The following is a 26,942-nucleotide window of genomic DNA, read 5'->3' on the forward strand; positions in this document are numbered from 1 at the left end:
TAAAGATAAAATTGCATACTACCATTTAAATCTGTTTCACCACTGGAGGAAATGCTATTTTCAGTACTTAATTTGTTCACTACCTTTGTTGAGTATTTCATTGTGTATTGTAATTGCCCTTTAGAGAGTACTCATCATTCAGCCCATAAGATGGATGCTGTGCTTTTTTTTTTTTTTTAAGATTTATTTATTTATTTTAGAGAGCGAGACCATGGCAGGGAGGGGCAGGGGGAGAGGGAGAGAGAGAATTCAAGCAGACTCCCCGCTGAGCATGGAGCCTGATGCAGGGCTCAATCTCATGACCCTGAGATTATGACCTGAGTCAGACGTTCAACTGACAGCCACCCAGGCACCCTGTGCTTTCTTGATATATAAGTTATGAATGATGGATTCAACCAAAGTAAAATTTACACTTCTCTTAAATGTCTAAAATCAAACTGACTACGACCCAGATGATAGTCTTTTGCACCTTCCAAGTATAGTCTCCAAATGTTTGTGGCAAGTGTTAGGAAAGGTTCTTTGTTTTGTTGTGTCTTTTTCCTATGAAATCATTTTAAGGGTACTTTAATTCAGTCACAATTTTACAGGTAGCTATTGAGCCAGACCCAAGTACTAGGGCTTCAAAAATGAATCTGATTTCAGTATTAGACTTCAAGGGAGTCCTAGCCTCCTCAAGGCAGGGATGAGGGGCAGACACATAGCCCTGTGTTAAAATATAATGCAGTAAGTTTTTATGAGGTGCCATTGGAGTAGAGAGAAGTGAGACAGGGCACAAAGGGGCTGGGATTCATAGAGGTTGTGCTGTGCTCTGTTTGAGTGTGAGCCATAGTCAACCAGAGAAGTGGAGTCATTCCTACAGGCTCATCCAGGACACAGGGAAGCTCAGAACATGGGTCTCCTGGATCCATACCTGCACTCTCTCTACTACACTCAGCTTTCTCCAAGAACCTGGCCTTCAAAAGCACTCTGGCTTCACTTTTTTTATACCCAAAGCTCTCTCTGGTTGTGAGTAAGATGTTAAGGGTGATACATTTCCTTTTCCGGCCACTAAGATGCCATTTAATTCACTCCAGCAATAACTAAATAGAACCCTACCTTTAAAAGATGCTGAGAGCAATGTGCTGCTAATTTATTGCCACATCTATTAAAGCTCTAGAGACAATTTGACTCCCTAGATTTTAAATATGGTAGAGATATTATGTTTCCCGATTTAATCCCTCCATAAATTAAGTGAAATGATTATAGTACCTGTTGTCACTTCATTCTTGCCCTATCTCCAATCACTCTTCTGCCTTCATTAATTCAGAATAAAATACCACAAGACATTAATGTAGCACTTGGAGATAGGAAGCCTGCATTTTTATAGCCTCAATATGAAATCCTACTTAAAGATGCTTACACCTTTACTGAATGAGGGGAAAAAAACCCAAAAACCTCTTCATCTCCTAATAACCTTCATTACGAGTGAGGAAACCAAGGCTCCGAGATGTTAAGTGGCTTGCCCAGGGCCACCGTATGAGTAATTACCAGAGCCGAAACGCCCACCCAGGTCTTCCAACTCCCAGCTCAAGGCGGTATTTCTAGGATATCCTCAAATCTTCTAGAGATTCTTTTAAAGCAGTCTCCTCACTGTTTGCAACAGGGCATTATTGCCAACATGTAAACAAAAACAAAAATCTTGGCATTCCCCCATCACTTTCTCATCACTGTTTTTAGTTTATCACTTCACAGTCATTATTTGGTGTTTTCTTACAGAAGGCAACAGACCACTGCAACAGAAACTATCCTTAGATGGGAATCCCAAACCTATACATGGAACACCAGAGAGGTCAGATGGCCTACAGTGGTCAGCTGAGCAGCCTTGTAACCCAAGCAAGCCTAAGGCAAAAACATCTCCTGTTAAGTCCAATACCCCTGCAGCTCATCTTGAAATAAAGCCAGATGAGTTGGCAAAGAAAAGAGGTAAAGTGATTTCTTTTGCACAAATGACTCAACACATTTTGCACACTCAGAGAAGTGCCAGAATGAAAGAATTTTCCAAAGGATGCTGCTTAGTGCAGAGAGATGCCCATGCAATTGCATTTCTTTCTGTGACCCACATAGTTTAAAAAGTAGATGTGATTCCTCCCATGTTCATCGAAGGTCTCAGATGTTTAAGAGGAATTACATCCCCTTTCTCTGCCCCTCTGTGGTCATTCTTCTCTTCGTAGGCATGGATAGATTTGCACCATGAATCCTTTCTACCTTCATATTTTATGAAGCAAACGTTAATGCGGGAGCCCTTTTGGTAATGTGACTGCCGAATGTTTCCCTGGCACACACGTTCTTAACTTGCACTGAATGAAGATGAATCTAGAGGCTGATATGACCTTCCTCATGTAAATTCAGTTCTGTGTTAGAACTTGCAGACAGTATAACCCCAAAAGAGGATTTTATCATTGACACACTGTGTTTTTATTGTATTTTATTGCATTTTGGACTTTGTTATACTTTACACATAACTGGTATTAAACACGAAAGGTTTAATCACTTCCTTTCTGATTCCCAGAAGATGAAATGATATTCTTCTGATTCAGCCTCAGTTGTATCTGATTTCCTTGGCTTTGGTTTGATAGACCTTCTTACTTCTCTTGAGGGAGAGTTCTTTCTTCTAAGAAACGTGGCCTTGTTGGGATCGGTACAATTTGCCCATTTGCTCTGCCCTACCCGTGTACCTTGGTGACGGTTTCAGGAAACCAGGCGAGATTGGCAGCCCTCGAGCAGCTCTGAGGGCTGCCGCTCTAATTACAGGCCTGGCTCGGGACTGATGGGAACCAGAGCCAGCATACCCGGCTCCCTCCCCTCCAGAGCTCATTTGTACCTCTCCCAATCCCCATGTCCTTTTCCTCCTCCAAAAGCCCTGCTGGCTTTTAACCACACAGAGTGGTGAGAGCCAGCAGCACGAATGGTCTTCAGACGTAATCAGATTCTAAGAAACTGTCATCTGTAATAGAACATAATGATCAGAGCCCCTTTCCAAAGCACAAGGGAGGCACGTGTGCCCAGAAGGGCCCGCCTGCAGCACCCACTAGTCAAACCACAGCACCAGTCACCCGCTGGGGTTTTTTTAAAAGTCTGGGTTGTAAACACGGAAACATCTTCTTGACAGAACTTTTTTCTTTTTTCATTGAGAAACAAAAGATAAATCTCTCTCTTTTTATTAGGGGTAGGGGAGTTAGCTGCTTTTGTTGTTGTTGTTTAGCTCAGATAGAAAAAGATAAAGTGTTCAATTTAACATTTTTTTCATGACATTACTTTTAGGCCCAAACATTGAGAAATCGGTGAAGGATTTGCAACGCTGCACTGTATCTCTAACGAGATACCGTGTCATGATCAAGGAAGAAGTGGATAGTTCGGTGAAGAAGATCAAAGCTGCCTTTGCTGAATTACACAACTGGTGAGTAGTTCGACTTAGAAACTATAAACTGACGGCACTTGAGCTGTTCCTACAGGTAAAAGCATCTGATGGGAAATGTTGTTTATTTAATACATAAACATCACAGAACAACTCCTCAGCAAATTTTTTTAAATCCTGCAGGCAGAGGCCTATATCTTGGGAATAAAAAAGAAGGGAAAATGTTTGAATAAGAAGAAACCCGATACACATAATTCATTGGAGTTTGAAGTTGGCCCCAAAGTATATGAATGATGTAGAACACAACCTCAACAAATAATATTTTTGACAAATCCCTGGAAGGCTAATATCATGAACGCCACTGAGAAAAAAAAATTTTCCAGCCTTATCATTATAAAATAAGAAAGACTCCCTTAACAAAACTCAGAAACATCTTAGGCAAGCTTAGTGATAGAATCCCATTCTTGGGTATCTTGAGACTGGGGAATTAAGAAATGATACACTGGTGTGGTTTTGGTCCTGCCTTGCCCTGCTCTGCAGCTGGTGTTGATGGGAGACATTTCTTTGAGCTCTGTATATTTGCTCACGTGTACTGCATGACTGAAATGAGGTATCTACTGGTAAAGGTTAAGTTACTGTCAGTAGAAAAAGTTCTCAGTGTATCAGTCAAGACTCTTCCAGTTTCATGTGACAGAAACCCAAGTCACACTAGTTCACGACAAAGGATAATTTATTGGCTGATGTACATGAAAAATCCAGGAGATTCCTTTAGGCAAATTTGGTTCTAAGCCCAAATTGTGTTCTGAGAATTCAGTTTCTCTCTCCCTCCCTCCCTTTCTCCTTTTCTCCTTCTCTCCCTCCTTTCCTCTCTCAGCCTCTCCTACAATCTCCCTGGCTCTGCTGATTCTTGGCTTCATTCTTAGGTATGATCTCTCCCATGTGGTAGCAGAGGTGACCCCCTAGCAGCTCCCAGCTTGCATAATCCTTAGTCCCTGTGATCTGAGAGAGAGCTTTGTCTCCACCAGTTCCAGCAAAAGTCCAAGGGCTAATTCGCGTTGGTTGGGCTGGGTCATGTATCTGTCCCTAAACTGGTCACTGTGGCAAGAGGGACAGTCTCCCCACTAGCCAGGCCAGGGCCATGTGCCCACCACAGAGTTAGTGGTCGGGTGAGCCCCACCTGAATCCCATGGACTGAGAGTTGAAGAGCTGTGGTTTCCTGAAGGAAAATCAGGGTGCTAAAGAGAAAAAATATAAAGACAAGAAAAGCATATCCGCAGTACCCAGGCTCACATGTGTTCTCTGTACCTCATTGGCTCTCCATGATTCTAGAATTTGATCCCGTGTTCTGCATAGCTTTCCTTTCCAAGTCCTTTCTTTGACACAGATGTGCTTCTTAGCAGATTATAGAATTGTGTAAAACCAAGGATTACGCTTAACGTAATCTAGAAGTCTTGAATTTTAAACCATCTGCTACATATAATATAAGATCCCAATGTGCATAATGTATCAGAGACTTGAAAGAAAACCATCTCCATCACTGATCATTCAGTGAGGGATCATTTTCCCTCCACCCAGTCATGTCATCTCCACCTTAGTGGAACTCTTCTCTGTCTGATCAGACGATAAACTAATTGTTCAAAGTAAACTGGAGGAATATGTTTGAAAGTCCTTAGAGAAGATAAAGGTGCTATACAAACAAAAGGTGTTATTAGTTTTACTGATTTTTAAATTTTATAGTTCTATGATTTTTTAAATCTATCCTTAAATTACCCTAATATATATATATAAGCACACTCAACTTCCAGGCCTGTTCTCCAGAGCCAGAGTCAGCAAACTTTATCTATAAAGCGCCAGCTAGTAAATATTTTGAGCTTTACAGTCGGCCATGTCTCTGTGCAACTACTCAGTTCTGTTATGGCACGAAATGCAGAGAGAGGGTGGGCCAGATTCAGCTCGTGGGGGTCGTAGTTTCCTAGTCTCTGGAGGCATTAGTAAACTGCTCAGAGAAGACCACTCTATCTTACTCTTTTGTGTGGCATTTTAGAGTAAACTCCTCCTCTGGGGCCTCTGTATGATCCCTTCCCTCCGAGTGACTCACACACTAATTGACTAAGTGTAGCACTGACCTCAAGTTACCCCTCTCCTCCAGCTGCTTGGAGTACTTTTTTTGTTTTATTTCCTTAGTAAAATGAGCACCACATGGGTCACGAGACATCTTGAGATTTATAACCGACTCTCTGTGTTTCACTCCTCAAGACCTGGAAGTGTGGGGCCAGGGCAGTCAGCATCCAGGGAAGTTGTGTATCTTTTCTCGGCTTGTGGGTCACATTTTGTTTTAAACTGCTGGGTAGGATCGCTTCTGAATGAACTCTGCCAGGCAGCACTGCTGTTTAAAAGTCACCTCCTAACAAATGGCACTTTTCCTCCAAACGGAAGAAGAAGAAATAGAGATGAACCATTTTCTATGTGCTGTTACTACAAAAATGCGTCAACACCAGTGCTTGCTTTCCGATCTAACCTTTAATAAAAATGATGCCAAAGTAAGTACACAGATGTTAACTTAAACATAAAACAAAAGGAATTCTTTCTCATCGACCATTAGCAGGCATTTCTGCCAAACGGAAAAACATTGCCTCTCTGTTCCAAACAAGCCTGCAGCCTAGCCAGCGAGATGATTGATGTACTTGGATAAAGTCCTCCTCTCATTTTCTGAGGGGGAGAAATGGATGAATTTCAGGGATTGGGCTGCTCTTAAAAAATAACGGGTCACAGAATTGAAGAAGGCAGCTTGCATGTTTTCAGAAATGAAGCTTTCCTCTTGGGGGTGAAATCTCGGACTCCAGGCATTAGAGAAAATTTTGAATGCAGCGTCATTCATTTAATAGAGTCAGACCCTCAGGATTACATTGTAAGGCATATGCAGATGTGGAAGATGCGGGACAAGGCCTCGAGATTTCCCAAACGAGTGATGGTTCGGAGACAGACTTAAACCCACCCGGGGCACAAGCCCCATTGCACTTCTGGCTCCTCTGTCCTTGCTTCGGGCCATGCGGCGCCCTCACCAGAGCCTTCGACGGGCACTGCGTGGAGCTTAGAAATAAACAGAAACTCTCAGGGAAGACATTCTGAACATTCACTTTGCTACCGGGCTTCAGGCGGTGAATCCTGCCTGATCAAGTTCTCCAAAAGCGTGCTGGGATTCACGGGAACGATGATTTGGGGAGACTGGGAGAAAGCACTTGCTTGCACATGCCCAGTCCCCAGTGAGCACGCATCTGAATAAAATGAACCCAATGCTTTTGGGGCCAGCCTGGCCGTGAAGAACGCTTTGTTCAATACAATTACTGAAGAAGACCATGAAGTAGCTCAAAGTTGGCCTGCGACCAGGACACAGTTACATAAGGCTGAATGACCATTACATGGATCATTCTCGTTTTCCCATAAAGAATTGGGGATCCGAGAGGGCAGCAAAGATGACATGATGCTCTCACGCGGTCTTAACAGAAAATAAATTTTGCAACATGAGTGTCTGTGTGAAAAGTCACATCAGGAAGTAACATGAAACAGCTGGTTTCCCTCCTATATGATTGGCCCCCTACCACAACTGGAAAATATTCATCCTTTGGAATCCTAGCTGCCAGATATAATTGCTTTGTGTGCAGACTAGTCTAGCTTCTCATCACAAGTGTGTGTGTGTGTGTGTGTGTGTGTGTCCAAGTTGATGGTGCCGGCTTAAAATGAACAATAAACATTGAATTCAAAAAACATCAAGGAAGGAGAATAATACTTGATAGCTGTGCCCTATGCTGGGGGAGGAAGTATTCCAAAACAGGGCTGTAAAAATTGCGAGGCGCTATTGTCAATTTAACATCTAATTAAAAGCACTCCTAAAGGAAATGGAAGATGGTAATGAGCCAGAGGGTAGAGCTTGTGCTGGGGATGGGGTAACAGGGTCATAGAGAATGGAGGCTGGGAGGGACAATATTTTTACGCTGCTTTGCTTTCAGGTAGGAAAGGGAAACCAGTCCAAGCATGCGTCCTTATACCTCATGTTTATTTTTTCCTGAAGCAACGCCAGGTCTTACTTCAGCAGAATTTGGAGTAGGTCAGGAGTTCCAGGCCCCGCTTGCCCCCACACCCCCAGCCCTTGCTTTCCTCTTTCTCTACACCTTGGAGTATCCTCCCCCACAGCAAAGACAGGTGCTCCCTGTGGGCCAGGGGCTCCTCCCCACATCACCACTCACTACAAGATAAACTTGTACTGGGTCCCCATATCACTTTCCTTTTTTTCTTAGTAACGATTGACACTCATTCTTGTGTCACTGATAACCTCATCCTTCTGATGACCGTGGGTTCTCCTTCCCAAAGTGATATATTTAATTCTTATGTTAACAGAGTGTTGAGACCCTCTCCATCAGCCAAAAGAATAACCCTACAAGTGAGAATTTCAGGCTGCAGAAAAAGCCATTCCGAGATGAAGTCTATCTTCCGGCATCCCTCAAATCTCACTCCGAAGTGGGCCTCTCGTCTGCCGTGGAAGCTTCAGTGGTAGCCAAGCAAAACCACACAGACCACCAGGGTAGTCAGCAGGGTGGCCCCACACACCGACCAGATAAGCATCCCTGTGACATTTTAAACATTGTGTCCTTTTTCTGAGAAGGCTTCCCGAAGCGGAAATTGCCAGTGGGACCTTCCAGAACAAGCGAGGCAGCCCTGTGTCCCACACTCCCAGTCTGCTGCTCCTTGGGTGCCCAAATCATGTACAAATCCTGGAACATACAGCTTGGAATGACTTCCAATTCGAGTCCAAATGAGACAATTTTTCTTTCCTTGCAGGTTTATCACATAGCAGGATTCTTTCCTCCTGGGTTCGTTCTCCCCAGCCCTCCCCAAACTTTTAGCTGACTTTTGGTTAATTCGTAGCTTTCCATTTGATGCTAAAAGCCCAGTTTTCCTGTGGTCTTGGAGTTTTTTATTTGTTCTCTTAGTGAATAACTTAACATTGACTGAAAGATGGTGCTTTCTTATCAGTGCCGCAGGAAATTTAATTTTTTTAATTTAAAAATTTTTTAATTTTTTATTGTTATGTTAATTACCATACATTACATCGTTAGTTTTTGATGTAGTGTTCCATGATTCATTGTTTGTGTATAACACCCAGTGCTCCATGCAGAACGTGCCCTCTTTAATACCCATCACCAGGCTAACCCATCCCCCCACCCCCCTCCGCTCTAGAACCCTCAGTTTGTTTCTCAGAGTCCATAGTCTCTCATGGTTCATCTCCCCCTCCAATTTACCCCCCTTCATTCTTCCCCTCCTGCTATCTTCTTCTTCTTCTTCTTTTTTTTTAAACATATAATGCATTATTTGTTTCAGAGGTACAGATCTGTGATTCAACAGTCTTGCACAATTCACAGCACTCACCATAGCACATACCCTCCCCAGTGTCTATCACCCAGCCATCCCATCCCTCCCACCCCCCACCCACTCCAGCAACCCTCAGTTTGTTTCCTGAGATTAAGAATTCCTCATATCAAAAAAAAAAAAAAAAAAGAATTCCTCATATCAGTGAGGTCATATGATACATGTCTTTCTCTGATTGACTTATTTCGCTCAGCATAACACCCTCCAGTTCCATCCACATCATTGCAAATGGCAAGATCTCATTCCTTTTGATGGCTGCATAATATTCCATGTGTATATATACCACATCTTCTTTATCCATTCATCTGTCGATGGCCATCTTGGCTCTTTCCACAGTTTGGCTATTGTGGACATTGCTGCTATAAACATCGGGGTGCATGTACCCCTTTGGATCCCTACATTTGTATCTTTGGGGTAAATACCCAGTAGTGCACTTGCTGAATCGTATGGTAGCTCTATTTTCAACTTTTTGAGGAACCTCCATACTGTTTTCCAGCGTGGTTGCACCAGCTTGCATTCCCACCAACAGTGTAGGAGGGTTCCCCTTTCTCCGCATCCCCGCCAACATCTGTCGTTTCCTGACTTGTTAATTTTAGCCATTCTGACTGGTGTGAGGTGGTATCTCATTGAGGTTTTGATTTGGATTTCCCTGATGCCAAGTGATGTTGAGCACTTTTTCATGTGTCTGTTGGCCATTTGGATGTCTTCTTTGGAAAAATGTCTGTTCATGTCTTCTGCCCATTTCTTGATTGGATTCTTTGTTCTTTGGGTGATGAGTTTGATAAGTTCTTTATAGATTTTGGATACTGGCCCTTTATCTGATATGTCATTTGCAAATATCTTCTCCCATTCTGTCGGTTGTCTTTTGGTTTTGTTGACTGTTTCTTTTGCTGTGCAAAAGCTTTTTATCTTGATGAAGTCCCAATAGTTCATTTTTGCTCTTGCTTCCCTTGCCTTTGGCGATGTTTCTAGGAAGAAGTTGCTGCAGCTGAGGTCGAAGAGGTTGCTGCCTGTGTTCTCCTTTAGGATTTTGATGGACTCCTGGCTCACATTTAGGTCTTTCAACCATTTGGAGTCTATTTTTGTGTGTGGTGTAAGGAAATGGTCCAGTTGCAGGAAATTTTAAACGTAAACTTTCTAGCTACATTACATTACACTTTTGTCTCCTCAAGACCAGAAAAACAATTATATTGAAGTGTAGCAAATTGAGGGCTTGGCGTTTTTGTCTATTTTGCATTACAGAATTCAACTCAGTCCTGAGGAGAAAATGGAAAAATGAAGAACCAGAGATTGTTGCTAATAGCAGGCGGACACTCTCATTAGCCATTCCGTCTCTCCCTGAGTCTTTTTCTCATTTTGCCCTAAAACCAAATGTCACAGTGGGGACTAGGATTAGGTTGAGGTATGTAAAGATACAGTAGGGAGCTGTTTCATTAAATGTCTGTTTAGAGGATTATTATTTCTCTTTGGCTTCGGCCAGGTGGCAATATTCCTTGGTGCTCCTGGGCTCACATGGCCTGTGTCCAGCCACTGTCACGCCGGTGACATCTGCAGCCGCGCCGGCCCTTGAGCTACTTAAGCTGAAGGAAAACAGGTCTCTCTGCCCCTTAGGGTGCAGTCGTGGTGGAGCAAATATTTGGTGACCATCTAATTAGCTGAATCACGGAAACTGTGGCGCTATGTATACCTTGATGGGCGAGTTGAAATACGTCCTAGTTGAAGCGGTTTCTAGAATCAGAGTAGATGCCGTGACAACAAGCAAAGTTGGTTTTTGAGTTCAGTCACATGGAAGACATTGACATAAGCCCAGATAATGAGCATAGACTCCATTTTAAAACGGTGGCTGAATTGGTACTCATCCCTCGTGCACCCGTGAACGTCAAGAGTTCTGGAAGAGTGTGTTGTCCATTAACAGAATGATGCTCTTCTCTAGGCCGTTTGCCAGGGGATGCTCGTAATGGGATTACCTGCGGGAGAGCTGACATGGGGAACCTTTGCAGCCACTTGGCGTCGTTACGTAATGCCGCACAGACTCTGGTTCCCTGTTAAATAGCAGCAACGTGTTCAATGGTTGCTAGATTTTGCCAGCTCCTTAGATTAAATGTGTAATGAAGACAAAATCAGAAGCTTCCATTGTCCTTTTCTACGGTTTTTAAACAAAATTTAATAAAAGGTTTCCGTGTCCTTCTGCTTTGGAAATAAATGTAATCTTCCCATTGATCAAAAGCTGCACCAGCAAAGACTTTCCGACTGATCTCTTTCCTTCTCATCAGATAGTTTTTCTAAGTGCCCACCTTCTTGTGACTTGTACAAAGAACTATACGACGGAAATTAAACAAACCTGTACCTTCTCCCCACACCCAACATTCGAGATTATGCCAGCGTATTAAAAGAACTCACAGTATGGAGATGAACATACACCTGCAGAGGATATCAAGAGGCAATGATGGAAGAGGCTAATAAATATATTTATGCCTCAGGAGAGCCCTATGTATGGTTTCTGTCACTGTCCTCGCTGACAAATTGAGCAAAATGACTCCTTTTCCTTACTCTGCCCCAGTCCAATAAATAGAAATAAGCTCCAGATCCATTCTGAATTGTGAAAAGGGTAAATACCATAAACCACGGAGAAACTCAAGGTTCCTGTGACTTTGTGACTAAGGCGAGTCCCTGTGGTACACTGTATTTCAAATCTTGCCTCGTTTGTGAATATGTGTCATTCTAAATAGGTGTATTTCACTCTTTGGAGGTGGAAGCTTCTCTTTTCCTATTTTCTCTCCTCCCCGAGGTTTTTCTGTGCATTAGATGTTTCCCCAGGGCCGCTGCAAGGGCTGAGTGAATCAGTCGACATGAAGGAAGAGCGGGTTGATAAATACAAAAAGTACAGAACTGGCCTTTTCAGTTGGGTATAGTCCCCAGGAAACCAGCATAAAAAGCACCTTGTATTAATAGCCTTTCTGAGCTCCGTGTGTGATTACCTCCATATGTTATGTCCGCCACACACTTGGCACTGGAGGTCAGCTTTCCTTTTACTGCAGCCTTCTTTGTGGAATCAGAGACCCACAATAAGAGCTGGAGGACAAGAAGTTGATTGTGATTTCAGCTTGAAATCTGAAAAGATCTCTGAATCTTTTCAGCAAAGGAACGCTACCAATCCCATCAGCTTGGAAAACATGCTCCTGAATAGGGTTAGTTTTCATGATAGAATAGAGATATAAAAAGGAATGAAGCAAATTCCAGGTGGAGAGTATGTGTTGTGTGTGTGTGTGTGTTTTAATTTATAGTATAATCCATTTTCAGCGGGAAAATAAGACAAATTTGTTCCTATATATTAGTGTAAATATAAAATACGTTATAGTTTCCAAACTGGGATATCCTAGATCACAACTTCAGAATGGATCTTAGGATTTATTTCTGTTTATGACACTGATACAGAGGGAGACTCTGTAGTCTCTTAGGGGGAGACTAAGGAGTCATTTTGGGCAATTTGTCAGCTAGGACAGCAAGAAATCATATAACAGGCTGTGCCTGCAGTCAGTATAACAGAATTCCTTATTATGTCAGTTTATGTTCTTCCAGTGACTGAAAGCCATATTCTAACAAAAGTCACATCTTCCAAGGTTTATTAATCACTTAATTAGGAGGCATGCTGTGTAGAGTTAGAATAGGATTTAAATCTCAGCTCCACATATTCTAGCTCTGAAGATGGTTGAGTTTCTTAACCCCTACTCAGCTACAAAACGGGGTATTACCATCAAGGGGTTTTATGAAGAGTTTAGTTACAAGATATGCATTTCTCAGATCATTCTAGAGAATCTCTAGCCTGGCCCATCTACGTTGGTTCTCTTTCCTTCCAGATAAGTATTTAGTCAATTTCGTTCTCTCTGTACCAAGACAATGGGAAGAAGTTCTCTTTTTCCACCTTTCTGTTTAGCATGCAGTGGATCCCAGCTATGCGATAAGGATGGTTTTACTGTTCGTTGCTTGATGGAGGGTGAAGTAAGGCAAAAGGACCCTGATTCTGAATGGCCACCGTGGCCACCGGATCAACTCCCCTTCCCCTCTCACATCTTTCCATGCCCTCTCTCTGCCTTCTCTTCCCCATTCTTCATTCAACCCTCCAATAGGGAGACAAACGTGTCATGAGCCGGTGCTTCTCAGACTTTGGAAGGCACAGGGAGCACCTGGACACCATTCCCAGAGGCTCTAATTCTGTGGGTGAGGGGGGAGCCCAGGAATGCGCGTCGGGGAGGGTTGATGGCTGGCCGGAGAAGGGTCCATCGCAGAGGTGACATTGGACTGCCACTCGAAGTGAGGCTAGGAATTGCCAGGCCGAGAAGAGAGAGAGGGTTCCCTGCAGAAGGAACAACACGAGGAACCTGAAGCAGAGAGACCACAGTGTGCTCTGGGAGGAGTACGCTCCCTGGGTCTCATGCCATGAATAAATGGATTGTGAACACATCCCTCTCAAACCAAAAACTTATGTATAAGTCATATATGTATACCACTATTAATCTGTATCCCAGAAATTAGGAAAGTCTGCTTTCTAAAGTAAAGAGTAAGTACATAAAGTTTAAGATTTCATTTGCGTCCCCCCCCCCCCCCCAACTTGGGAAGCAGGTGGTTGTAGAATTGAATGGGAAAAGGTACAGGCGGACTAAGGCAGGTGCTGAGGAGGAGCAGTGGCAGCGAGCCTGGAGATGCTGGGTGGGGAAGAGCCTCAGGGCCCAAACCAGGAAACTCAGGCGCCCACCCGCCCCTTCTCACACAAGCGCCATCAGGAGGCCAGGAGCAGCCTCCCCGAGGCCAGGAGCTCAGCAAGACGTGGGCCAGCATTGCTGGGACTCCTGGTGCCACATCAGTCTCTTCCAGCTTCTGTTGCTCTTCCTTGTGTTCAACAACCGTGATGGCTTCTGCATGGATGCCTCCCCTCCCCACTCAAAGTAGAGAGAAATGCCCTGGTGTTCTGAGTGCTTGACTCTATTTGGGGTATGAAACGAAGAGATACTTTGCCTTGTTTCATTTTGAAATTGGTTTTATTTTATACTGCTTTCTATATTTTCCAGCTTTTTTAATGAGCATGTAAAATGAAATAAAACTGTGAAGAATGTTAACTCAGTGCCTTAAATGGCCCCCTTGTGCTGTAAGACAGTTAAACATCCACAGATACAAGTCTGCCTTCTTTTCCATAGTGGTAGTCTTAGTTTGAGGTTTTTTTTTTAAGGGGGTGGGAGTAAATGATATAATGTTTAAGCTATAGAAACTGAAATACAGGTAAGTTACTTTCTCTGGATAGTGATCTCCATGGAAAGAAACAAAACAAAACTTTTTTTTTATTATTTTTCAAAATTAAATTTATTTATATTCAAAATTTAATAAAATAAAGCCTCAAGTTTAGGAAAATACAGGGAGCAACATAATAAAAAAACTAGTATCGGCAGAAATATTACCCAGAAAATATTACCTTTATGGCTGTGTGTTTGTTTTCATCTTCCTCCATCCATAGATCCTGTTCATAGTAGTATAAGCCATCATTAATGACTTTAGCAAGTTCAGATGTAATTTTTGCCCGAGACATGTGGTTGCCTGTTCGATCTCCTCCAGGATGTTTTCTCATGTAAGGTGGTGTCTTGAGTTACAATCAAAATCTTGTTTAAATCCTGGTCATCAATTTCATAATCTGAATCATTATCAGACCAATCAGTAATTTTGTTTTTTCGTCCTTCTATTTGTTCTGTCTCTTCATCAAATAAAAAATCAAGTTCTTCTTGCTCTTGTTCATCTGAAGGATACAGCTGATCTGATGCCTCTTCAGGTAGAGATGATGATTCCTTCAATTTCACTGGAGATGAACGATGTCTCTTTTTAACTTCTACCCAAGGTTCTGAGTCCAAGTCAGGCAGACTTGTAGACAAACCTCTAGACATTGCTTGAAGATTACTTGTTTCAGTATTTTTCTTTGGATTCAGTGGACTTCCAGTTCTTGGAGAATTTGGGGCAGACTCTGTATGTGAACAAAAGGCTTGGCCTGGTACAAACTCGGGGCAATCAATCAGTTGAGAGAAGAAGAAGTAATTAGTAAAGACAAGAAATTATATTACTAAGTGAAATCCTATGTAAAATTCTAAACGGAGGTATACAAGGAGGGTAGATTTTTCAGCTGAGCTTGTGGTATTGTGGGACTGGTAGAATTTATAGGATTTTGCAACTCTGATACCATTTTTAAGACTCCAAGAAGAGAAAGAATCCTTGTGGATTTTTTTTTTTCAATTAACTATTTGCTTTTTGAGGAACTCCTGGATTTTATAAGTATCGGGAGTCAGTCCTTATGCTAAATCTGCACGTGTCTCATTCCAGAAGTGCACCTCAGACAGTGTGATGAAATATTCATTGACCGTGATTTAAATCACTGTAGGATTCCAATATAAAATACGCAACTAAGTCATATTAACATTAACAGATAATATTACCTCGGATAAAAGAAAGAGAAATAAAACGGGCTTCAGCCTGATTGGCAAATTGAGTGCACTTATTGCATTCGTGGACAGCCAGAGGGCTTTTAATTGCTTTATGTTTTGAGTGTGATTCATGCTTAGAGGCACCGCCACTTCCTTTCCCCGATAGTCCCGATTACTAGGCACCTCTTCAAAGAGCTGTGTCCCAACCCCAGTCTACGTGCCGTGGACACGTATGTTGGGTTTTGCCGTGTTTACCAGATAACAGTATGGAATTCAGGAGATGTTTAGAAAGATCAATTTGTCACCACTGCTGCATTTGGAAAGAAGAGTTCCAATTATAAAAAAGAAGGCAGGTGGTTGTAAAATCAAATGGAAAAAGGTACAGAGTAGAAGGCGACAGACCGAGGAATCGCAACAAACTAAAGAATGAAAATAGCCAACTACTTAATAATGAGCATGGAGTGAAACCGGCCACAGGGGCTGTAGAGAAGGGCAGGAGAGACACGTCTGGGGTAGACTTTAGAGGATGTGATCACATGGGAAGGAAAAGGAGTCACACAAATCACATGATACCAGTGACCAGCATACAGCGTACAGGAGAGGGACAAGATGGGGATGGAGGGAAAAAGAACTTTCCCTCTATCCTCCGGAGCTTTGGCTGAGACCCCTGTAATAAGACAGATTAATAAGAGGAAAACGAACAGAAGTTTATTAACGTGTGTACCTCATGTCTACATGGGAGATACCCAGGGAAAAGGGAGGAAGCTCCTGAGGTGGCTCAAAATTCAGAACTACATACCCTTTTGACAGGGACAGGGGTGGGGGGATATAGGCCTCTCAGGGGAGAGTAAATGATTCTAGGAAAGATGAGTGGGCCCTTAGAAGAACAGACAGGAGGTATGATCATTTGTGACAAAGTGCGTCTGGGTGTGGTGTCACCTTCTGGGCTCCTGTGACAGGAGTCAACAGTCTTAACCTGCTTGGCAAAAATCGCCAGGAGGGGATTTATGACAATTGAGTTCCTTGGAGGCTCTGTCTTTAGTCAGATGAGGGAAGTTTAGATACCGCCTCTCCCTGCATTGGCTGTTTTTCAAGTGCCTGGAGTTCACAATAGTCAGTACACCATACTGCTGTATTTGGGGGGAGGGGGCGTATTCTGCAACCCTTCAGGAAGCAGAGCAGAGAAAGGAGGAACGGGGACTTGGCAGCATGCGAGATCATGGGTGCCATTTGCAGGCACCTGTTGCAGGTGGTAGAGCCGCCAGTCCTCCTGGCCCTAGGAATAGAAAACCACCGCGGCCTCACCGCCTCTGTGCCTGTCAGCCCAGGACAGGAGCTCTGTTGACAACAGCAGTAGCTGAGAAACGGGTTTTACCCTGGGCCCGGGAATTCCTGGTAACACTTGGGGAGCTGGACTGGAAATGGCACCCATGGTAACAGCATAGTACCCCTTAAACGTCCAATAAAGGGAGTTTCGCTGCCATCCACCTGGTGGGCAGTTGCGATTCCTCGCAACAAGCTGCCTCCTCCGTCAGCCCTGGCTCCTCACCTCGGCCCACATGGTGGCCCCTGGACACTGAAGCTGGTACTCCTCTGGGCGTTCACAGGCCTTCCCCCTGATGCCATAGGCAGGAGCGCAGCCTATAGCAGGGGCCATGTTTTTACATTACTCTTTATGCTGTTTGGTACAGGCCACAAAGACTGAAACTTCACCCTCGAGGTCATTGGCATCCTGTCTCCCCAGCCATTGCCACGCTCTCTTTCTGTCTGCCGGGCTGGGGCTGGGGGACAGAGCATGCTCGGCGCCCATCCCGCTGCGGCCTCGGCCCCTCCGCTCCACCTGCTTTGTTCTGCTTGGCAGCTGAGGAGCTAAGAAGGCTCTGAACTGAAGCACTTCATCCACAAGAGGGTCCTGAAGCCAAATTGTCTGGGATCAGATGGTCCCGGGCAATTTCTCTCACTGCAGCCTCCCTGAGGCAAACTCACCGAGATGAAATGTGGTCTAGTGTTAACTCTTTAACATCGAATCCAGCTGTCCCGGCAGTTTGATTTCTTGAAATTCCCTTTGAAATTCTGCTTTCATTCCTCAGTACCCACCAGCAGGTTCTGCTCGCCAGCTTATCAACCACTGACAGTCCCGTGGCTGCTCCCTATCCCAGCATCTTTATTTATGAAGGACAGACTCGACATGGCTCGCCCCAGCTTCAAAAGGAAGCAGTTTTGTCACTCAGTGTCTTAGTCTCCGGGTTTAAAGAAGAATCTTTCACAGAGCAGAAAATGATAAATCTCTTCTTGCTAAAGTGCCTTTCTGATTCTTTTTATTATTGTTATTATAAGTCCTCTGTAGAAAAGAATCAAGACAGTGGCAACATTTTTATAAAATGACACTTTATCTCTGTGATTAACTATATAATAAACCGTAAAGGCTTTGCCATGGTAATCTCCTCCTTACACCTTATTGCTTTAATAATAAAAGCTTTTTTATGGCAACAGAATAAAATTTTACTATCCAGACAGTTTAGATAAAATGAGAAGATGTATTTTTGGAAGGATAGAGGGCATATCTGAAACATGTGAGGTCAGCATAGGTTTTATGTGAGCTCGGTTTATGTAGAACATTTTCCATGTGTCTTAAGTCTGGTGCCCTCCGGAGGACTTTATCCAACTATTTAAAGAATGTCTAGTGGGGGTCACCTGGGTGGCTCAGTTGGTTGAGCCTCAGACTCTTGATTTTGGCTCAGGTCTGGATCTCGGGGTCCTGAGATAGAGCCCCACGTGTTCAGCAGGAAGCTGGCTTGTCCCTCTCCCTCCCCCTTTGCCCCTCCCCCTCTGGCCCTCTCCCCCTGCTCCTGCGCATGCTTTCTCTCGCTCTCAAATAAGTAAATAAATAACCTTAAATTTAAAAAAAAGAGGAACTTATAGTGGTCAGTGAAAGAGTAGTTAAAGAGTTCTGTATTTCTGTCAAGTACAGAGGATTACTGTTTCAAAGCAAAAATGTTCAAAACCAAGAATTGCTGATGATCAGTGGGGGAAAACACAAATTTCAAAATTTATTGCCACCCTAGTTTGCATGCAGAATCATCAACTACCTGTTTTGATTCTGAGCCAAACCCTATGTGGTTTGGTGATTATCATTGCACTTTCATTCATAAGCTTACATCTCAAATGATTAGATTCCATCAGTGGCAGAAACTATATAAATTTTTGCTTAAACACGATTTATATGCAAGCACTACAGTATACCAATTAAGAAGTGTCATTATTGTTATCCCACAGAAAAATGAATACGTTGTCTCCCCTGCACGTCACTATTGAGCAGTTTCTTTTTCTTCTTTTTATGTTTCAAGTTTTTATTTAAATTCTAGTTAGTTGACATATAGTGTAATATTGGTTTCAGGGGAATTTAGTGATTCATCACTTACATATAACACCGAGTGCTCCTCACAAGTGCCCATCACCCACTTGGCCCATCCCCCCATCCAGCTCCCCTCCAGCAACCCTCAGTTTGTTCTCTGTAGTTAAGAGTCTCTTATGGTTTGTTTTCCCTTCTCTTTTTTTTTTTCCTCTTCCTCTATGGTCATCTGTTTTGTTTCTTAAATTCCACATATGAGTGAAATCATATGGTACTTGTCTTTCTCTGCCTAACTTATTTCGGTTAGCATTATACTCTGTAGCTCCATCCATGTTGTTGCAAATGGTAAGATTTCATTCTTTTTGATGGCTGAATAATATTCTATATATATATATATATATATATATATATATATATATATATATATACACACACACACACCATATCTCTTTATCCATTCATCCCTCAATGGACATTTGGGGTCTTTCCATAATTTGGCTATCGTTACTATTGAGCAGTTTCTTGTTGAGCAACCTGCAATAGTCTCAGACCATTAAGTTGAACAGAAGTTTTTTAAAACTCAGGGTTTCCCTGAAAAAGTGATGATTTAGTGGAGACCTGAAGGAAGACTCACAGTTAATGAAATGAAGAAAGGCAGGGCTGGGGAGGAGGGTTGTCTTCCAGCAGAGAGAAGGGCATGTGCTAAGGCCCTGTGGTGAAGAGAGAGTAGAGCTCATACCTTCTGGAGTTTCATGAAGCTTAAACAAGGTCATTGCAATAAGGTGCCGGTGCTCTACCTAATGTGCCTAGCACACAGTAAGCACTCAGGATGTGTTAGTTATGATCAGCTCTCATTTTGAAGCAACTCAGGACTGACGTCTGTCTGCACAGGTGTCCCTAAAAAGCAAACACGTGACCTTTAAGCTCCTCAGTAGGAATGTGGTCTGCGACACTGCCTGTGATTTCTCCTTGCCTTTTCAATTCTCTGATGTCATTCCTCTCAAGACTTCCTGCCCCCCGTATCTGCTAACTCCTCCATCCCAGGGTTTTGCCCAGCACCTTCTGTCCTTGCCAGCCTGCAGAGTTTTTCATGAGGTGCACTCAGTGTATGTATCTGCCCCAGGACCTCTAAGAAGATCCAGTAGGACTTAACGCGCATGGAGCTGACAAACGTGCTCGTGGAGCTGGATATGAGACCAGGCCTTGGAAGGTTTTAGATGCAGTCTTTCCTCTTTGACCCCTCCTTTGGTCTGGCTCCTCGCTGTCTGACCTTTACTACTGCCTCCTCTTCATCCTCTGTATCTACTTCCCACAGTAATCTTCCCTTCCACAGTCCTGCCGCTTTGAAAGTGAAGCCCAAAGAAACCCTCAGGTGTACCTTCTTGAGATTCCGGAGGGAGGCTCGGAGGGAGCTGCTTCAGGCTGGCACTGAACCCTGGTTTGCATTCAGTTCATCGGTTCTGCGCAGGGTCCGGACTCAGCAGAGATCCCTGGCTTGCCTTTATGTACTCGAGTTCTGAAAGTAGTCGTACATAGCCGTGCTTGCATTACTAAGACTCTTGAGTACAATCTTTACTTGAAATACCCAGAGGAATGGAAGCATGGTTTGATGCCGACTTCACAGGCTCCTTCACATCCTCAAGTGGGCAGATTAACAATTTATTGTGAAAACCTTCATCCCTCCTGTTGCTCGCCCGGAAGGCCCAAAACTAACCACTGTATGAATATCCAGCTTTGTTGAGGATGTGTTGGACCTGGGGATATGTATTATACCCCAAATGTCCATCTTATAAACTCTCTGGGCACATGATTATGTGAACAAATTTAATCACAAGAATTTATCCCGATCTTGCAGCTGGTAAAGAAATTAGCAAAGGCCCCTTCCTCCACCATTCTCCCCTCCCAACACACACACAGGGTGCAGGGCTCCCAGCCTCCAGGCTCTGGGACTTATTTGGGAACTGGGTGGGTAGGAGGACTATGGGAGGCTGCCACTCAGGAAGGCTGACCACACCCACTCTTGTATCCTGTGCATGAATTTCCTTTAGCTACGTACCTTACATGCTTTCAGATCCCAGAGACTCTAATTAGAAGCCTACCAGTTGTTTGGGGGCGGGGGGGGAGTTTCTTCTTGCCATCATCATTTTCTCCCCTGTCTGGTTTTTCGCTTTTTCCCCAGTGAGTTCGGCAGGTCCTCTCGCCTTTGTCTCACCCTGCACAGTTCCCAGCCTTCATGCTGACTCCTCCCTCTCTCTTCTGCCTCTCTTTCTATAAGGGATAAAAATTCAAAACATGTCCTCACACAGAGTAGCTGAAACGTATTGTTGTAATTGGGGCTTCTGACTCCAGATTTCTAGGTTCTCACCTTATCTCTAACAGCTCATCAATTAGCCTCATTTTCCTAAACTAACATAGAACTGCCCTCTCTGGGAGGGTTGTTAAACACAAAAACAAAAAATTGCTTGGCCCCTATTGGCTACATGTGTGAACTTGACAGAGAAGCTAAATATACCTCCTAATCACAGAGGCACAAGCATGACTTAACTCAGCATTTCATATGATTAAGAAACATATGCTGGTTTATGAATAGATGGTTTCTGGAAAGAAATGCAAGAAGCTGGTGATAGTGGACACCTCCAGGGAAGAGAGCCAAATACACTGCGACAGAGATGGGATAAAGACTTCCTTCTTTTGTATTTCCTATATTTAAAACACACTGACATCAAACAAACAAACAAAAAAACCACATTGACATCATACCTATTTAATGCCAATAAATAAGGTACAGGTCTCCTGATGTGCTGTCACACCAAAGTGATCATATCCAGTGACCTTAAGCCATATGCGTCATGGGGACAGTTGATATCTGCACTTGATGAATTAGGCTTAGTGCCCAGTTCTGGAGAGTTTGCCATTCACTGGACACGTCAGTTCTTTCCATTAGGATTTCCTGGTTGGAACGAGCTGAGTGTCTCAGTGCACAGTCCTGACTCTCCCAAGTGTTCAGGTTCCATCATCTGGATGCTCCTATAGACATAGTCCAAAGATTCTTACCCTGATGAATATTACAAAATATTCCTCTTAAGAGGAAAGAAATTTTCAATACACTTTAAGTTTTTAGAAGTACACCTGATGGAGGAAAAGAAAGTACATCTGTTGGAACAGAGAGGTAATAACTATGGATGCTTGCTGCCGTGTATGGAAGCACATTAATTATGAGTTCATAAACTACAAACAAGCAAAAAAATCTCATTGGTTACTTTGGAGGGATGCTAAGGAACCAACTATCGTTTTGAAAACGGATCTACCAGCATTTATCCTGCTTACCTATGTAAATTGTACTCTACATATTAACCCAAATAGTTGATAAGGGTAAGTTTCTCTTTGTGGAAGACTTCAAAGTAAATAAATGAAGAAGGAGTAATAGAATTTGAATATCCCCATTCTTCTTAAAACCCTATTTAACTAGGCAACCATCATCAATGACTGCTAATAATCATAAAAAATAGAGGTGTCCTTTGTATTTCCTATAAATTTGTTATGAGATGTTGGAATTTGAATGCATTCAGGTTTGATTTTTTTTCTAAGAGGAATATTTATAACTGTGTTGTGTCATTATATGTCTATTGATGGAAGTAGATAACATAAGGTATCCTTCCTGAAATAAAAACAAATCTGAATCTAATCAGATTTTTAGATCTCATAACAAATTCATAGGAAAATTAAAAAATGAGTTAAGTAATACCATGAAGATGCAGTCAGCAAAACTCAGACCTTGGACAACTTAATAGGACAAACAACCTGGTTTCTTCAGTAAATGATTTGCAAAGGCGGGTAAGAGATGAAAAGAGATTTCATAGACAATCAACCAATTGCAGTGGATGGTACTTATTTAGATCCTGGTTCAAACAAATTGTTAAAAAGTATGTATGGGAAACAAGACAGAGGATCATAGGGGAAGGGAGGGGAAAAAATGAAACAAGTCAAAACCGGAGGGGGAGACAAACCATAAGAGACTCTTTATCTCAGGAAACAAACTGAGGGTTGCTGGAGTGGAGGGGGGTGGGAGGGATGGGGTGGCTGGGCGATGGACATTGGGGGAGGGTATGTGCTATGGTGAGCGCTGTGAATTGTGTAAGACTGGTGAATCACAGACCTGTACCTCTGAAACAAATAATACATTATATGTTAATAAAAAACTTTAAAAAATATGTATGGGACAATTAGGGAAATTTGAACACTGAATAGATACCAGATAACATTAAATTATTGTTAATGTTTTTAGGTATTCTAGTAATACTGTGGTTATAATCCCAAAAGTCCTTATCTTTTTGAGATATATATTGAAATAGTTATGGTTGAAATAAAAATTTAAGAACACCTCACATCTATGTTTATATATACCTAAAAATCTGTTCAAGGATATACAGCTGACCCTTGAGCAGTGGAGGGGAGGGGATTGGGGTGCCCACCCCCCGTGCAGCCTAAAGTCTGCATATAACTTTTGACTCCCCCAAAACTTAACTTATAGCCTCCTACTGACCAGAAGCCTTACTGATACCATAAAGGGTCGATTAACACACGTTTTGTTTGTTGTATGTATTATATAGTGTGTTCTTACAATAAAGGAAGCTAGAGAAGCGAAAATGTTATTAAGAAAATCATAAAGACAATACATTTATGGTACTGTATTGTGTTTACCCAAAAAAATGCGTGTAAGAGGACATGCACAGTTCAAGGTATTGTTCGAGAGTCACCCGGATAAAGGAATTCTGATGCTGTGTTCGTTGTGAGGGGAACTAGGAGTCAGGATGGGAGAGAAGTGAACTTTTGGGCAGATCATTATTTACTTTATGAAGGTTACACTTTTTCAAAGAACTAACCAAAAAAGTAATATAGTGGGGGAAAAAAAGTTAATTTGAAGTTGGAATGCTTCTTTGGGGGAACGAGAAGGCATAGACTCATATTATAGAACACATGGATGGATTGACCCAGGCCCTATTTCCCAAAGTAGGTCCCCGGGCCATCTGCACCAGAGATGGGCCCACCTCCCTGCCCCCCAGCCAGTGTCTGGGGGAGCGAGGCACAGAGGCATTTGTGACCCACAGCCCTTGATCACCTGAGTGCCGGCTTTTCAAATACTCTTCATATAGTGGTGGAACTTTGGAATCCACAGGGCAAAAATACTCCCAAACTTAAATTCAAAGCAGCACAATTCTGAAAGGCTTTTTTTTTTTAGATTTGCTGACAGTGATTTAATCAGCAGATGTCACTGTGCAATACTTGGGAGCATCCCTTCCGTGTAGCCTCATTTTTGGAAAGGCAGAGGGTGCTGCTGGCATTGTAACATAGAAATATTTATGGCAATTTTGTATTTTGTTTAATGACAATAATTTTTCTTTTGCTTCCAGTGCTTATTAAAAGTTTCTCTTTGATTAAGCATTCTTTGCTTTTGTTTTTGTGTTTCCCTTCCCAGCATCATTGACAAAGAAGTTTCATTAATGGCAGAAATGGATAAAGTTAAAGAAGAAGCCAGTAAGTAACACATGGTTGTTCGGTTAGGAGCCTCCTGGTCAGAAGCAACCCATAGGTCGACTGGCAGTGATATGGACTCTGAGCGAGGTCCTAAAATTCACACCGAAATCCTGGCTCATGAGCTCTGTGACCTCAGGCAAGTCACTTAGCGCCTGGAAACCTTGGGAGCCTCACGTGGCCAGAGGATAGAAGTAGCAGGCCCCACTGAGCGCACAGCAGAGCGGGTACTCAGCAAAGAATAGGTGTCAGCTGAGTTATTGAAAATTGGGGGCATATAAAGGGTTACTTATAGTTAACGGGGTTTAAAATGACATTGAGTTTAGAATTAAATTTATAAAACATCAGTTGTATGCTTTCACAACTTACGTATCTTGCTATGTTACTCATACGATCCTTTTCACTTGTTCTTTCTTAGGTTCAACTAGCTCAAGTTTAACAAATTACATTCCCTTAAAAAAAACAGTCCATTTGAAACTTTACTTAAAATCCCTTTAACATTTTGAGTCACATCTATAAATTTAACGCGTCTGATTTTTTTTTCCGAGCGCTTCAGATGCCTGACAAGGCAAACTCACCAGCCTAAGAGCAACATGTTCCAAGCTTTTAAGCAGCTCTTATAAGATTAATAATTCAAACTTAGAGATGTACTAAGTGAAGTTTTCTTAAAACACTCCCGATTCTGTTTACAAATTCAGTCAAATCTGCTGACAGCTGCCAACTTAACACCTCAAAAGAAAATCAATTACATGTTTTAAGTTGAAATCACAAATGAGACTGTTTAATGTCCCAAATACCCTGTTTAAATAATAAACACCCTCAGACAATCTTAAAATACTAGTATACCCTGGGTTGGATTTACTGTATTATCTTTAAACTTATTTTTGGTTCTAAATTTGTCCAACGGTCGTAAAGCTATTCAACAGATAGTAGGACAGATTTAAACTCTCTCGAATAGGCTGGGGTTCATGGGTGGAACATTGTACGTGAGACCAGATTGCCCCGTCAGCTGCAACACCAGGCCACAGCGGGGCTGCTGAGCCCTCTCTTAGGATCAAATGCAGTCTGCTGTCGCTGTCGTTGACGGAACCTTCCCTAAGACCATATTTTTCAGCTGGGATCTAGTCTTACAATTCTTATCTCCTGCGCATTTTAAATTCTCCATCCTCACCCAGATTTTATCTCGTTAATTGGATGAATGGCATTCTGCACCCCAACCAGCTAATTCCTTCCCCTTTGACCACTGTGCCTTTCTTTTTACCAGAACGAAGGATCGACCAGATTCTTCATTCTTTTTCTATTTTTCTTTCCTGGCCCTTGGCCGTAATTCAGTAGTCACTTTATGAAAAATAGCGATCGGTATTTTTGTTACACAAATTTTTTAAATGACTTTAAGCAATGTGTGAGAACCTCAAATTCAGCAAGTTTTATTAAATAAAATGAAACGTGATTCAGGGTTCGGCTGTGGAATATTTAGGTAGTTACACAATCCCTCTGTCTGTGAAATTATTGTATTCTTACGAAGTTTGTTGATTCCTTCAGAAAAGTTGCTTACCACATGATCTGGGCTTTTCCCTGTTTCTCAGGTGTAGCTTATGCTTTGTTGTCAGTTTCATGTCCTGCTGATAAAAATGTTAACAGCCAACACAGACACAAGAGTGTCTCTGGTACCAAAATGTAAAGTTACCAGCACATCACTTCCTAAAAGGTTATCAATAGACCTCAGATCTCACATGCTCATTCTATCTTCTTGAGACAATAATATTAGGTGCCAAGACCTGTGGGACTTGGAGCTTCTCTGGAGAGCATCCCCATTTTTAAAATCCACTCAATCAATAAACACGTACTGTGTGCTTGCTTATGTGTTACCAACTGTCTCAAACTGGGCTAAACAGCAAACAGCACACTTGGGGACCTGCACACAGGGAGCTTTAGCCTAGCTGAAAGGGCGAGATTGGCTTGCCTAACCTCAGTCATTGGTCCACGGCTCCTGGTTTTAGAACCGCCCAGAGCCCCAGGGAAGCCGTTTTGCATGCACGGGGGGGGGGGGGCTAGCAGGACTGAATTCAAATCCAAGTTCCACCCATTTACTAGCTGTGTGACCTTGACCCATTTTGTTAAACTTCTCAAAGTCCAAGGTTACTTATCAGAAGAGGGGGAATAAGAATAGTATCTATCTCAAATGGTTATTGTAAAGATAAAAGGAGGAAATATATGCCAGGCTCTTAGGCAGTGCCTGACACAGTATGTGTACAAAAAGGGAAAAGCACTCACCTGCGAAGGGGTCAGTCCAGCCTCCTCTGTCAGAGGACCGCCAGAAAATGGAGGCCAAAGGGGCTATGCAGCATCTCTCAGGTGACACAGGCGTGTGTCTCCACAGGTAGAAAGAGCCATTGAATTTCCCTCCACTAAGAATTTCCAACCACCATCTTGAGCGTGCTCATCTATCATCTCCAGAGTACTTTCCACATTTTCTATTTGCTGTACATGTTACAGACCTATTTCCTCATTTATAACATAAGCTCCTCTGTCTGTCACGGCACCTAACATGGTGCCGAGAAGACTGTCGGTACTTCATAATATTTGTTAAATGAATTATTGTAATTAACTCAGTGTCTGTAGGCTGTGGGATCCAATATTAGTAATTGCAAAAAAAAAAAAAAAAAGGAAGTATATTCTAGATGAACATATCTCACTTTATTAATGTGTGAGGTTAGCATTTTTTAGTGTATGATACTAAACACGTCACGTAGGTTATTTCATTTAGTTCCACAATAACCCT

At 42.6% G+C, this 26,942-nt stretch overlaps 1 protein-coding gene across 9 annotated transcripts in view; it reads left to right on the top strand.

The window, feature by feature from the left end:
• Positions 1-26,942, top strand: part of SPATS2L (spermatogenesis associated serine rich 2 like) — a 165,589-nt gene that overhangs the window by 125,461 nt on the left and 13,186 nt on the right. For 8 of the 9 annotated variants that reach the window (XM_064586883.1, XM_064586882.1, XM_064586880.1 and 5 more), the window contains 3 exons: positions 1,756-1,962; positions 3,301-3,436; positions 24,105-24,163. In XM_064586883.1, the coding sequence (XP_064442953.1) occupies positions 1,756-1,962; positions 3,301-3,436; positions 24,105-24,163 (402 nt within the window). The remainder of the gene's footprint in view (positions 1-1,755; positions 1,963-3,300; positions 3,437-24,104; positions 24,164-26,942) is intronic. The other variant, XM_064586884.1, reaches the window with a different exon arrangement.

Source organism: Mirounga angustirostris, unplaced genomic scaffold (assembly GCF_029215605.1).
Source record: "Mirounga angustirostris isolate CCGP_5_RB_7025 unplaced genomic scaffold, mMirAng1.0.hap1 SCAF_3, whole genome shotgun sequence".
In the NCBI taxonomy this organism is placed as follows: Eukaryota; Metazoa; Chordata; class Mammalia; order Carnivora; family Phocidae; genus Mirounga; species Mirounga angustirostris.